The 14,118-nt window shown below is 47.1% G+C and overlaps 1 protein-coding gene across 1 annotated transcript in view; it reads left to right on the forward strand.

Annotated features, from left to right (window-relative positions):
• The window catches only part of FOXJ2 (forkhead box J2), a 48,566-nt gene extending 34,448 nt beyond the window's left edge, over positions 1 to 14,118 (forward strand). The window contains exons 6-11 of the mRNA XM_054999279.1: positions 1,196 to 1,391; positions 3,194 to 3,502; positions 4,658 to 4,759; positions 5,385 to 5,585; positions 7,087 to 7,185; positions 11,832 to 14,118. Of these exons, the coding sequence (XP_054855254.1) occupies positions 1,196 to 1,391; positions 3,194 to 3,502; positions 4,658 to 4,759; positions 5,385 to 5,585; positions 7,087 to 7,185; positions 11,832 to 11,911 (987 nt within the window). The 3' untranslated portion in view covers positions 11,912 to 14,118. The remainder of the gene's footprint in view (positions 1 to 1,195; positions 1,392 to 3,193; positions 3,503 to 4,657; positions 4,760 to 5,384; positions 5,586 to 7,086; positions 7,186 to 11,831) is intronic.

Consider the following 14,118-nt stretch of genomic DNA (forward strand, 5'->3'; position numbering starts at 1 on the left):
AGTCCAGGGGCACATTAAAGACTAACAAAAATTGTTCCAGCATAAGGGAAGGTGGGATATAATTTTTAAAATAAAAATAATGTATATGTTGAGAAGACATTGATATCCATGCTACACATGTACACCAGCCTCCTTCCCATGGGATCTAACAGTAACAAGAAGTAAAATGTAAACTTCTAAAGAAGCTGCCTTATGTGGGTCCTGGCAGACGGGTAGCTTTCAAAGGTGATGATCAGCCTCTGCTTACACAGTATGCAGACTGGAATTGCCTCTTTTTAAAAAAGAGAGGCTGTGAGATTGTCTTGCAAAGGGAAAAAACTTTCCCCCCCCTTGCAAGTAGTTGGCTGTAGAGCAGCTAGGACCACCCAAGAGATGGGTCAACCCTTTCCCACCTGAGGTTTGGAGAGGTGTTATCTCTTTCTACAACAAGTGGGTCAGTGACAGTGAAAGAGATAAAGGGGTCAGTGCTGGAGCCCGTGGGTGAGTTCTTCGCTAGAGTTTCCCTGCCTCATCATGGCAGGCAGAGGAAGCAGCGGCCAGTTGCAGAATCCATCTCCAGCCACCACAGACTGGCGCACACAGATGCCAGCTGCAGAAGTCTGGAGAATCTGACAAGTGTCTGTGCATACAGGTATAAAATCACAGCCACCCAAGGTGATTTTTCTTTGCCTCTTCTGCACCAGTTAAGTGGCTGTGTTGTAGTAGAAGATTTATTGTCATTAGTCATAGACCATGACAAGTTAAGAAAAACATGCTTCATCTAAAAACAGTTACAGAGTGGCTGTGGTTTCAAGCATATGAGTATGCACACACGCAGGGGAAAGAAGAGGGATGAAAGGGAATAGAGTCCGGGGATGGAAGGACTGCCTAGCTGCGCTGAAGAAGATCCTTGAAACTTCCCCCACTCACCCAGCCATTTTCTTGCTTTTCCCCATTTGGGCCATGTGGTGCTGCCAAAGGCTGCCACTTGGCTGTAGCCGATCCAGCTCCGTGGGAGGCCTGACCTACAGATGCTTAACATCATGGCATGCTGTGAGTACCTTTTGGTGCCACTTCAGCTCTGGCAGCCTTGGTACACCTCTGAGTGCACTGGAACAAAGAAGGGTATTGAGTTAGCTGGAGCCGATAGCTGTGAGAACAAGATCTGCATATGAAGCCCTATATTTGATCATCCCTCCCGCTTTGTCCTCCGCAGAGCACAGGGCCTGTGGATGTGGCCGCCACCGTGGCAGGAGGGCAGGGCCGTGAAGGATCTGATGTGCCACCACCTCACTACAGTACCAGCCACGACTTGAAATTCTCCTATTCTGAAATCAACTTCCAGGACCTGAGTTGGTCCTTTCGGAATCTGTATAGATCAATGCTTGCAAAATCTTCTTCCTCCCAACATGGTAAGAGTGCTGGGGGTGGGGGAGGGGAGGGGCGGAGAAAGAGGGTCAGGGAGGCCTTTGCGTCACTTCTTGTTTTTTACTTGCCTCCTCTTTTGTTTTTTTCCGAAGTCCACTACTTCACCTGTTACTTCCTAGGGCTAGGCTGCATGGGGCCCCGTCCCTGCACCACAATAGAAGTGTGAGGTTCCTCTGTTTTTTGTTTTGCTTTGAAATGGGCTGGGCGAAGACAGCCAGCATGGAGTATTGGTTAAAATGTCAAACTTGGACTGGGAGACCTGGGTTCAAGCTTCCACAAAGTCCCCTGGGTGACCTTGGGCCAGTCCCTTGCTTTCAGCCTGACCTACCTTCCAGGGTTGTTGTGAAGATAAAGTGGGATGGTTTGATATGTGCTGCCTAAGCTAAAGGATCCTCTTGATAGTGGATTGCATGCTATGGCTTACTCAGCAGGAACCCTTCTGGTTGGGGAACGAGACTTCTGTGATTAGTCATGGGCTTTGTGGAGTAACTCTGCCAGATATTTCAGCTTAAGGTACTGACCTCTCATTCATCAGTGTGAGGCTTAGACCTGCAGCCTAAAGAAGCTGGCCTGTGGATGAGGGAATTGTACCTCATCCACAGGCCAAATTCCCTTGCGTATGCTGCTGCCCTCCTGAAAACTGAACTTGTTCTTATAGATTGTATCGTTTTTTAATTCTTTATTCCTGATTATCAGAGCTAGTAAGGAAATGTGAAATAAAGTTTGTATGTACCAAAGATTGTATGTGCTCACAAAAGAAAAGGAGCCCTCCCCCCCCCTGCCCTGGATTACAGCCAGACCAACCCAGTAGGGAAAATGAAAGCCCATTACTAGATAGGGCAAAGATTGCAAGCACTCTTCTTCCCCAAATCCAGAGGCCTTTCGTTTCTGTGAAATGCTGGAGGACAGCATCTCAGGCAAGGGTTGGTTTTCATCTTTTTGTGGAGGGCTGCCTAATTTTAATGTGGAAAAGGGCTGGAAGAAATTATGGACACAAACTTTTCTTGAGACTGAAGAAGGGAAATGATGGCACTATTACTAGAAATGTGATAATTGCTTTGATTAGCAGAAGTTACGCGTCTTGCTTTCTGATGGTTGGCAGAAAGAGGCACAAGCACCATGAAAAACTTACTACAATGTATAACATACGCTGTTACACATTGTAGTAAGTTTTTCACTTACTACAGCAGGAGCGGCTGCTGTGATCGACACAGGAGAAGTTTGGGAAATGTTCTCTTTTGGAATTGAGTAGTGGTTTTTGTGATAACTACCGGAAGAAGGACTACGGAAACGGGAAGGCAATACTGGTACCCCCCGTTGCAGTTACACCTCTGCCGTGGAACGTTTCATCCTTTGAATGAATTGGACATTTCCTCACTGAAACGGGTGTCCTGCAACTCGAGACTTTGGCACTTTATATTGAATGCACTGGTCACTTTTAACTCTATGTTGACTTGTATTATTCATTCACGAGAAGGTTCTAAATGTCATGTGACCTGTACGATGTACCTGTAGAGATTGCCTCAGAGTTTTTGCGCAGCCACAAGACTTTGATATGATTTGTAAATGATTGTACTACACGCCTGTTGATTTGGCATATTTATTTAAGACATTTGATACACGGTTTCATTACTGTTATACATTGCAGTAAGTTTTCCACGGTGCTTGTGCGTCTGGCTTTCTGATGGTTGGGGCTGCAGAGGATGCTGGCGGCTTCACAAAGAGTAGCTAGGGAGCTCCAGTTAATGGCCTCCCTTAATGTTTTCCTCTTAACTCTGCCCTTCAGATTTCTCTTCTCTTCTGGGTGACATGCAACCCTCGAATCACGGTTACTATATGTACCAGCAGCAGATGCCCTCTTCGGTGGGGGCTGCCCCTTCCCTCCACACACCAACCCCAGAAGGCTGCCAGGATGGCAAGCAGCAAACAAGTGACAACTATGGCCCCCCACCTGTGATGTCCCTTCACCCCTCTCCCATGCAGCATGGAGGATATCACCAGCATCAGCAGCACCATCATCCACACTCCCACTCGCAGCAGCAGCAGCAGCAGCAGCAGCAGCAGTCGCAGGCTTCCATCAATAGTGCTAGCTTTGGTGAGTTACTAAGCGGAAAACAGAAGCAAGAATGAATGGATTGGGCTACAGAGTGCCCGGGGATTTAGAGTCCTGGTTTTTTTAAATTGCCTGTCTGTCAGAGGAATCCCTCTGTTTGACTTGGACAAAATAAAATGAGGACGCCACACATTTCATTTCTTGTTGTGCACCAAAGTAAAGCTAGGGCCCCCCACATTATTTAATCCTGCGGGTACCTTTGGAATTCTGACACAATGGTGGGTGCAACCACAAAATGGCTGCCTCAAGAGGCAGAGCCAACCACAAAATGATTGCCACAGGGGGTTGGAGCCCACAAAACCGTAATAGGTGTAATGCATAATTTGAAGAGTAACTTGTCGTCATTGCAGTCGGAAGCTCTGTTGAACAGAACGCCTTCTAAAATAAACATACTGTTAAAAAAATATTCTCTTGCATACATCTTCAGTCACACAAATCGTTATGCTGTGGTGGCAGCTGCTGCTAAAGAAACTTTTAAAAAAACTGCATAGTGGTTGATCCAAAGACCCAGTGGGCTAAAGCCCCCACCCAGCAGCACCCACTTTCTAAAAACCCTTGGTGGGCGCCAAGAAAAGTGTCAGCGGGCACCATAGCTCCCACAGGCACCACAATGCAGACCCCTGATGTAAAGTATGAATGCAACAGACTTCTGTGTTTAAAAATGGGCCGCATCATAGAATGCACTCATTAGAGAACCTGCATTGACAGCTGTGCTCGGAGCCTGCCCTTGTTTTCTGTACAATGTTCTCTCTTAAGGTGCAGTAAAAGTAGTAAGATGGTGAAGGACTAGGACAATGAGAGTCTCCCAGTGGGACTGAACTTCTGTGTTCTTGGAAATTTAAAGCCAAGATTTTGTTTCAGGGGAAGCAAAATTTGGGAAAATGGTGTGGTTTCTGCTCTCCTTTCTGGGCAAAGAGATCTTTGTCCCTATCAGATCTGGGGATCCCATGTAGATGTCAGTTAAACTAGAGAGAGAAGCAGTGTTTAGGTACAGTGAGCAAGGAAGCTCTGCAGAGGGAATTCACGATTTTGCTGAGAATGTGAGCGGCGTGCCATATATTTCATATCCTTTGGTGCCAGAGTAGGGGAAGACAGGTATGGTGCCATTTTAACTCACTTATGCACCCTGTTCTTCAGCATTTCCCCCTGATTGGTGCTCCAACATTGATTCCTTGAAAGAAAGTTTCAAGATGGTGAACCAGCTGAACTGGTCTAGCATTGAACACTCTCAATTCTCAGGTATGTGACTGATTGTGTTACATTACTTTCTTCAGGGGTCATTTCGTAGAAAAAGAGCGAGAGGAACTCATTAGCATACCTCATTAGTATAACTTATTAGCATATGCCACGCCCCTTGCCATCACCAGCGTTGTGTCATTGGCATAGCTGATTTGCATATGCCACACACTCTTACATCACCTCCCCTGGCTCTTTAGGACCCAATCCTGGTCATTCAGGGCCAAAATCGGGCCCAAAATGGCAAAAAAGGGACTGAAAATGGCCGAAAAGGGGCCCCAAATTGTCAGGATTGGGCCGCTGCTGAGTGGGAGAATGATCCGCCACCTGTCAGAGGCCCGATCTGGGCCATTTCATTCCCAATCCAGGCCAAAACGGGCCCAAAATGGCTGCGAGTCAGGTGGGCAGGACCACTTGACACGTGACCTCTTTGGGGAACTGCCAGAACTGCGTTCCTGTGCGTTCCCCCTCAAAATGAGCCCTGACTTCCTTGCACCTTTCAAGCTCTGCACCTTAGTAGAGGAGGGAAATGGAGGTGCTCCCTAGATTCAGAGGTGGAGACAGAAGTATAGGGAAAGGAGCTTTTGGGCACGGGTTGAGAACTGTCTCTTTCTCTGGCCCACTGCAGAGTTGATGGAGAGTCTCCGCCAAGCTGAGCGCAAGAACTGGACCCTCGATCAGCATCACATTGCCAACCTCTGTGACTCCCTCAATCACTTCCTGACCCAGACCGGCCAGCTCCCTCACCTGGGAGGCCCACAGCAGCCTCCCCGGATCTCTGAGTCCTGTGCCATGAACAGTGGCAAGCAAGAGCCGCCCATGAACCAAGGTACCGAGAAGGGTGTTGTGCGAGGGGACAAGGGAGGAGTTGGAACTGGAGAGAGACCTGGGAGGTCATGGCTCAGGGGGCAAATCTTTTGCGTTCATCCCTTTCAGTTCCAGGCAGGCTCTGAGATGTCACATAACCTTGGTTCCTCTTGCCTGCTCCTGGTCCTTGAGTGAGTTGGGGGAGAGGAGGCAGTGAACAGATGAGAGTAGTCAGTGCTTCCAAGGGCTTTGCTATCTTCACAATTGCTGACCATGCTTCATGGCCAGGTTGATCACACTTACATGAACAGTGTGGTGGCAAGTGCTGCCGTGATGACAATTAATGCTGTTTGGATATGCTCAGGTTTGTGCAGGATGAGTTGCGAAGCATGTCCAACAGTTAGGTGTCTGTAGAAGGTTAGTACACATACTGAGCCACATTTCAAAATCTGTCTGTTTTGCAAGGGTCAGAGTTCGAGGCACACATTGATTGTCATACACTATCTAATATGCTGTCCAGTATGAAAAAATCAGGAGACAGGCAGAGCTGGTGACCATTTTTCACTAAGGAGCAGATTTAAATAGCCAAAAGACTCTGCTCTGCAAAGAGCATCTTTATGATTCATCCAAGAAACTCAGGGAGACATCAGAGCTATTTTGACTTTTATGATGCGAGGGATCAGAAAACTTCATATTTTATTGTAAGGGGCTGAACTGCATGGGATGGATAACTATAACATTTTCGAAATGTCTTTTATTGTTAGTCATGTCAGATACAGGATATGGGACTATAGTGTGGCAGCTGGTCCTATGAGAATGCACTGCAAAAAACATCTGGATAGTTTAACTTTCAAACTAAATCCCACTTGCCTTAGTCTAAGGTAGGGAAAGCATTATCTGACTAATACAAATAATAATTTGTTCCTGTGTGGTGAACAAGTGCTTCCAGGTAACCAGGCGTGGGCATATATTATAAACTTAGGCAAAAATGACTTTGTGATTGGACTGAGAAGTTTATAAGCTAATAGTTTCTCCAGATTTCTATGCAAGGTTGGACTAGTACTCTTTTGAAAGGCCAGTAAGAGAAGCAGAATGAGTATGTTAAGGTCTACAGTTGATAATGTATATCAATTTTGTGACCATAATTTGAAAAGCGATAGACAAGCGAGTGAAATGACTTCACCCCCAAAGAAAAATCTAATACAGCCCCAAAGAGACCAGTATTTAGTGATGAGAAAGTTAAGCTGTATTGAGTATATTACTGGTTTTTTCTTCTTGATCAGAAAAAGTTGCTGTTGTGGGTTTCTCTGTACCTAGGGAAGGAGCAACTGCCCAAAGATTTCTTTAACCCAAATGAAGTGATTCCCAGTTCCATGAATTGAAGAAGATGATAGTATAAACTATAGCTAGGCCTTGGGGAGCACATAGAAGCCACTGAACCCTCTTGAGAAGTTCCCTTGTTTCCTAGCTGCAAGCAAATCCCTGGGGCTGTTGACGATCGTTTCCCCCTTTTTTCCTACTAGTGAGCTCCTATGGACAGCCACAGCCTCCGCATCTCTATTCTGGACCATCTCCAATGTACCAGATTCCTACCCAGGATTCTCCAGGGTATAATCGTCCAGGTAAGGAGGCAGGCGTTGAAGAGCTTTCTGAATGCTAATGTTGAAAAACTTCTTCCTTGTCTTGTGTCACAGCTGCTGTCATACTCTGGGCTTCATTTCACGAAAACTTGGGAGTCATTTCAAAATCACAAAGATTAATATTTTTGAACTTGTCAAATTGCTGCTAGTAAGGCTGAGAGGGCTTAGGGAGGTTCCCCCCATGTCTAGTTGCAGTGACATTGATGAACCCTTACACAGTTTTCTTCATCTCATCCCACAAGCTGCTCACCTATCTTGGGGTGAGCCTGGAGAACAGAGCACTACCTCATTCCTCTGCAGTGGTCTGCTCTCTGCTCTTTTGGCTTTGTTGGAGTAGGGGCAAGAGACGCCAAGATGTTGCATATGAGAGGCAGACTGGCAAACATTGAATGGATTTGCTCGATTCTGAGTGGATTTTCTTGAGGTAGAATCCTAGCAAAATTCGTTCTATGCTTCAGTGTCATAATGGGTCTATCCCATGGCTCCTCTTGTAAAATCGATGCTTCCCATAAAATCTTAACTCAAATTATCCTTATATCTATGTGCAGCATTACTTTAACAATCGTGTGGTGCATCTGTACACGTCACATGGCCAGAAGGGAACCTAGAGATGTGAAGGCCGGGGGGTGGGGGGATGGGGAGGTGATGGGAAAGAATCCAGAAAAAAACAATTTTCCCAAGAACTTTCCCCCATTTTTTTCTGACAGAAGCCTAGAGTTGCTATGGAAAGACAGACAGGTCACCTCTGTTTGTCTCTTGCTTTGAAAACCTCCTGAGGGGGATGGGTTGCCATAAGTTGGCTGTTACTTGATGGCACTTTACACACAGGCTTCCCCAAGACCATCTTGACTGACCAGAGATCTTCACTTTATGGGGAAACAAAGCAATTGTGAAAAGACCTGAAGGTCCACCTGTTGTGGGTCTCCATGTACCACCACCAGGCAAACAGACTTGTAGAATGCTTCAACCAAACTTTGTTCTACTGCTTTGTGTCAACAGAACCCCAGCAATGGCCCCTCTATTTAGCTCCTTTAATATTTGCAGTGCAAAAGCTTCCCCAGGCATCACTGGGGGTTTTCCTCTTGCAAATGGTTATACAGGTGCCACACCTGAGGCAGCCTTGATTTGATGCAGGATCACTAGGAAGGGCAAGCAGGACTGCCTCGCACCACGTTCCAGCATGTGTGAAATAGGTTAGCCAGCACCACCTGGGTTATGGAATATTTGGAAAGGGCCCGAGCTACTCAAAGCATCTCTTTAATAGGTGAGCCTGGCCCCATGAATTCCAGGTGGGGTAAAAGATTCTGGATATTGTTGCCTTTGGTGATGGCCAAGGTGTTTGCCTGATGGCAAGAGCCTTATGAGGTGGTCCATTTGGCAGGACCCATAGATAATGAGGTTTGATGCCTGGATCAGAAGCAACCACTGCTGATGTTCGACTTCAGTCTATTAAAGGAATGGAGGGAACGGGAGGCAGCTCATGTGGAGGAAATAGAAGAGGTCAGCCTTAGCCCAAAGGCTTGGTTGGGAGCAGTGGCCACTCAGCTACATCTAGAAGAAGCCTTGGCTGAGGCCCAGATACAGTAGGTGAGGGAGCTAGTACAGTATATATAGATGTGTTGTCATTCTATTGGACAGAATGGTAAACCCACCATATCTATACACTGAGTGGGGTGGTGGTTTGGGGAGGTTCTTGACCATGTTCTAAATAGGTGGAAAATGTCTTGAGGGAAGAAGTTGGGGAAGTGAAGCAGCTGGGCATAACAGAAGAATCCTGGAGCCAGTGGCCAAGTCACCTTGTCTTAGTCCCCCAGCCAGATGGGGCAGCACGGATATGCCTCGATTTCAGGAGGATGATAGCCATCTCCAAATATTTGAAGGACTGTCACATAAATGATGGGATGGAGTTGTTTTCTGTCGCTCCAAAGGTCATGTCAGAACCAACAGGTTAAAATTAGACCAAAAGAGTTTCCTGCTAAACATTAGGTAGAACTTCCTGATGGTTAGAGCAGTTGCGCAGTGGTATAGGCTTCCTCGGGAGGTGGTGGGCTCTCCTTCTTTGGAGGTTTTTAAGCAGAGACTAGATGGCTATCTGTCAGCAGTGCTGATTCTTGACTCATGAATTTAGAAAGAACGTGTTGGGGTAGGGCAGGAAGAGATGAGCCAGTGCTCAGCTCTTGTGGCCATTTCTTATGTACCTGCGGTAATGTCAATTGCCAAGTTGGGTCAGAAAGAAAATTTCCTGCAGGTCAGGTTGGCCAGAGATCCTGGGGGTTTATTGCCTTCCTTTGGGCATTGAGCAGGGGGTCACTGGGGGGAGTGGTAGGGTCTCTATGACTTGTGCGTTGTGCAGGGTTTGGACTGAATGACCCTCGGGGTCCTTTCCAGCTCAGTGATTCTATGATTCTAATATTGTCTTTAAAAATGACGCATACTCAGTGCTTTGGGTAGACGCATTATTGGAATTCCTAGGCTGAGCACAAGTCTTGTGCACCTTTAATTTAACTGAAGGATACTGGCAAATACCCAAAGGATAGGGGAAAGATGGCTTTTCCAGCTCTCCAAGGTATGAACCACTTTGTACACGTGCTATTTGGGCTGCATGGGGCAGCTGGAACATTCCAGCACCGATGGACCATGTCTGAAGGCTTTTGCTGCAGCCTGCATCAATGATATTGTAGTGCTGAGCCCCTGCAACATTTGGCAGCTTTTTTGTGAGCCTTGCAAGATTCCAAACTGACAGTGAATCCAGCCAAATGTCTTAGAGAGAGGTGTCAGATGCAGCCTGTCTTGCCTGGAGGGAGCAGCATGAGCCCTCAGCCAGTAGAGCAGTAAAACAGCGCTGAGACCAGCACCCGAGCAGACAGCCTAAAGCAGGAGGCTGGACTAGCTTCCCTGCCGGTGGGGTGGCCCTGCAGCACGGCAGTCTGCGTGACAGCAGCAGGATCAACACCAGGCCTGGAGATGGGGCCACTGCCACAAGAAGTGGGAATCTGTCCAGTCGGTTTGGATTTGGGGATGAGCGCTGGGCAGGGCTGGGTCTGAGAGTAGTGGCACTCCAGGACTCCACTCCCATGTGGCTTCATCGGGGGTGTGACGAGGAGAGGAAGGAAATCAAGAAAGACAAGGGGCAGAACCTGGCAGAAGAGGTGAGGGGGGAGAGAGCTGGTAGGAGTTGGAGGCTGACAAGGCAAGCAGACATCAGACAGAGGAGGAGAGGAAGCCAGGCCATCAGAGGAGAAGGGAAGGAGAGAGATGAGGGGGGCCTGACGGGGATACTCAGGCCAGGAGTTAGGAACTGTCACAGTTGCACCGGAGTTTCTCACTCTCCCTCCACCTCTGTCACTTGCAGGCAGCCAAGAAAGCTGGGTTGTCCTGCGGATGTATGTTCAAAAGAATCCCAAATCCATTTAGGATTCACCTTTCTCTCCCCCCCCCCACCCCCCTTGTTCAGGCTTTGTGGGTTCAGGTAAAAACTGCCATGTCTCAAGGTACTCCAATAAATCTACTCGATAACCCATTAGCGCCTTGAGTCATTGAGACTCTTAGTAGTTTTCAACTATTGGGTAAGATTCAGTGCAGTCCCACACACCCCCTTAAAGACAAAGGGGTCTTAATTACTGTGCATTCTATGCAAAATACCAACACAAATGAGGTAGGAAATAACAGCTTGCAAAAATACAGTTTCCAGGAAACCAGAAGGCGAAATATTAGCCACCCTACACTGGACATAGTGTTAACTAGGTCTTAGCATTCCCCCGCCCGCCCCAGGAGAATGACAGAAGATATGACAGAGGATGCTCTCTATGCCTCCCTGGGTCTCACTTCAAACTTTTTCAAATCAGGCAGGCAGTTTTAGCTCTTCCCCTCCCAGCTGAGTGTTCCTTTAAGGAACCAATCCCAGCTTTGGGGCTGTCTTTCTAAAAATGCCTGGCCCCACTGCTCTTTAGTACTTGCAGATAGAAATATGAAAAACTTACAGTCTTCTCCTTCTTAAAATTGAGTCCAGATGTCCCTGCTTTTCATTTGTCATAATAAAAGTATAGGTTTCCTACCTGATCACTATAAAAGGGGTTTAATAGCTGTTTTCGCATATCTATGTATTTTTTTCTTCGAGTCCCCTTGCCTCCAGATCACAACAGGAGCGATGCAGATCATTTCCCCCCCGTGAGCAACTACACTGTGGGTCAAGCCGGGAGCGGGGAGATGAACCACACCCAGGGCGGTGGATGTACAGTCGAGAGCTGTACTGATAGCTCACCCTGTAGACTGGTGCTGGCTTTGCTTTTGCCCTTTGGGCCCCTAAGTATGACATCTCGCTGCCATCTGAGGGCCACAGGCGTCTCTTCTCCCATTACTTAGACATTCTCTTCACTTAGCTGTTTTTTAAAGTGCCCAGGAATTTTCAAAATGTGCACAGCTATAGAAAATTATGGAAAGCAATGAAGTCTTTATACAATTTTCGGAGAAGGATTGTTGTTCTCTTGGTACACAGTTTGGGGTTGGAGGGGGTCGTAGAGTGCTGTCCTCCCACACTCTGAGCAGAGGTATGGTACACAGCAGTTTAAATTATTAACAAGTTTTCAACAGTTTAATTCCCGTTTTCTTCCTTTTTTCAATGTATTCAGGTCACCATCTGGTTCCGCGGCCACCTCCAGGCGCCAATGAGGAAATCCCTGATGATTTCAACTGGGATTTGATCACCTAGCAAGTTACAGACTTGATCCCATGTCCCTTGCATAGGGTGCGGGAAGGGGAGCCTGGGGGAGGGCTTGGCCGCAGGGCCAGTACCCTCAGCCTCTTTGCCTTGCCTGTATATAGGTATATATTCTCTACTTCCGCCAGAGAAGCTGCTGCAAGATGCTGCCGAAGATAATCCTTCCTAACGCCCTGTTTTGCCCTCTTTTCTTCTTTAGTTTGTTGTTCTTATTCTTATCATTATCCATAATTGTGCACAGCCCCTCCGCTCCATCTACTAGCCTCGGATTTGACACGTTGCCTGGCATCTTGTGAGGGAGGGCTAGAAGACTTGTTTTGTGGTGCCGTGACAGAAATCCTGGAGGGCATCTTTCTCTTCCTCCGTCATTTGTGTTGAGCGATCCCTCTTTCCCTTCCCAGGTGTTCAGTCAGTAACTCTGTTGTATTGGCTGCAAGAGTGAGAGAGCCTTGTGGATCTTGAAAGTCTGTAATAATTATGTTCTTTCTTAAATGTTGTAACAGTGAGAGGGGAGGGGGAGGGAGGGGTACTGAAAGGTGATCTAAAGCCTGTGAACTTTCTCACACCAGCAGAGGTAGCAACAGAAGGGGAACACCTGGGGCATGAGAGCAGGAAGTCGCTGGAATGGAGGCTTGCCAGGAGGAGGGGCAACCAAGGACTTTTCTAGCTGCAATGTTATGGTGGGGAGCGTGCCATCAACAGAGGCTAAGCGCCTGAGAAGGGGAGGGGGAGCTTGCCCTGTTTTGTGCACTGCCCTTTTCCAGTCACTGCCCCTTTTCAATCACTGCCCTGGGCAGATGAGGAAAGTGCTGTTCGTGTCACTTGTATCCGTGTCATGCAGGTGGGACACCTTGATGGAACAAGACTCCTCAGGGCTTGCCTTTTTTCTTTGTTGCCTTCTCTAATAATGCAGCAAGGCTCCTTATTTGAATATGCAGATAAGAAATGCAAATCAAGAAGTGCCCCTTTTACCTGCAAGCTTTTTTTTTTTTTAAATTAAAGTTCTGAATTTTGCGTCCCCTCAATTCTCTGGAAAGTGTTGTGGTTTTTGACGTGAGGGTGGAAACCGAGGGAGTCTTTCCTGCCTTTGTATAGGTAAACAATTCTCACTTCCTGTTTTTGTGATGTCCTACGGAGATGAAAAGTGGAATGTAATGCTAAGTAACACGGCAGGGGGATGTCTGAAGGAACATCCACGAAGAAGTGGCACCTCACTAGGGACAGTTAAAGGAGGGGAGATTGGAGGCTGGTAGAAGTTCACCTGTGTAGCAACCAGGTCAAGATAGCATTGGGTTTTTTTGAGCTGGTCCTGCCACGGTGGTCCCACCTCACCACTTTGTGTTCAGTTTCGAGCATGCCTCCCTTCATCCTGCCAGACTTTTCTTCATGCTCTTCATAATCTTCCAACTGCAAGCCTGTTTTGTGTGAGGGGGAAACCAAGCTGGAAACAAAAACGTTGTGGGAACAATGCTGTGCCAGGGGTGGGGAAGTTCTTTAGCATTGCTTTTAACTTGCTGTCTCATTGGATTTTGAAGGGGAGGGGCATTTTTGGTCTTGGGAGGGAAAGGGTCATCGTTGTGTGCTCTGAGAGAATTCCTGAGCCAAATCTGTGGAGGAGTTTTAATCGTGGACTGCACTACCCCGTCAAGAAGATGGTGTGTCGAGGAGGTTCTTGTTGGTAAGGGTTTGTTAAATGTAACGGACAGAGAGAAATTCTCTGGATACCAATCAGTGCTTTGTACAAGATACTTACGAACAAACCTCGTAGAAGGATTGCTTGCCTTTCAGAGAATGCCCCGGGGGTGGTGGTGTAATAAAAGATCACTCCTTTATGTATTCAGAGGCTCCTCATTTGCATAGTCAGTTGCGCCTTGTTTGTATATGTACATATATGCAGGTCAGTGTGCAAATTAGCCAGACCCTCTCTTTGCCTCTGAACGAACTGTATTGTTCTGGCATAGGTTAACATTGGATTGCATACATAGACATGGACTTAGCACTGTGAGCAGCCGGCAAAGCCTGTCCAACGCAAAGCATGAGCGCACAGTGCCGGCCTGTCTCCATGAGACGAATCCCTTGCCTGCCCACCTCTTGCAGTGCCACCCACAATGCTTTATGTCCAGGAAATAGGAGAGAGATGTGGCCTCACAAATTTATTTTTGTGCATGCTTTCTTAATAAAAAAAAGTGAATGTTTAA

This window comes from Eublepharis macularius, chromosome 15 (assembly GCF_028583425.1).
Source record: "Eublepharis macularius isolate TG4126 chromosome 15, MPM_Emac_v1.0, whole genome shotgun sequence".
Lineage (NCBI taxonomy): Eukaryota > Metazoa > Chordata > Lepidosauria > Squamata > Eublepharidae > Eublepharis > Eublepharis macularius.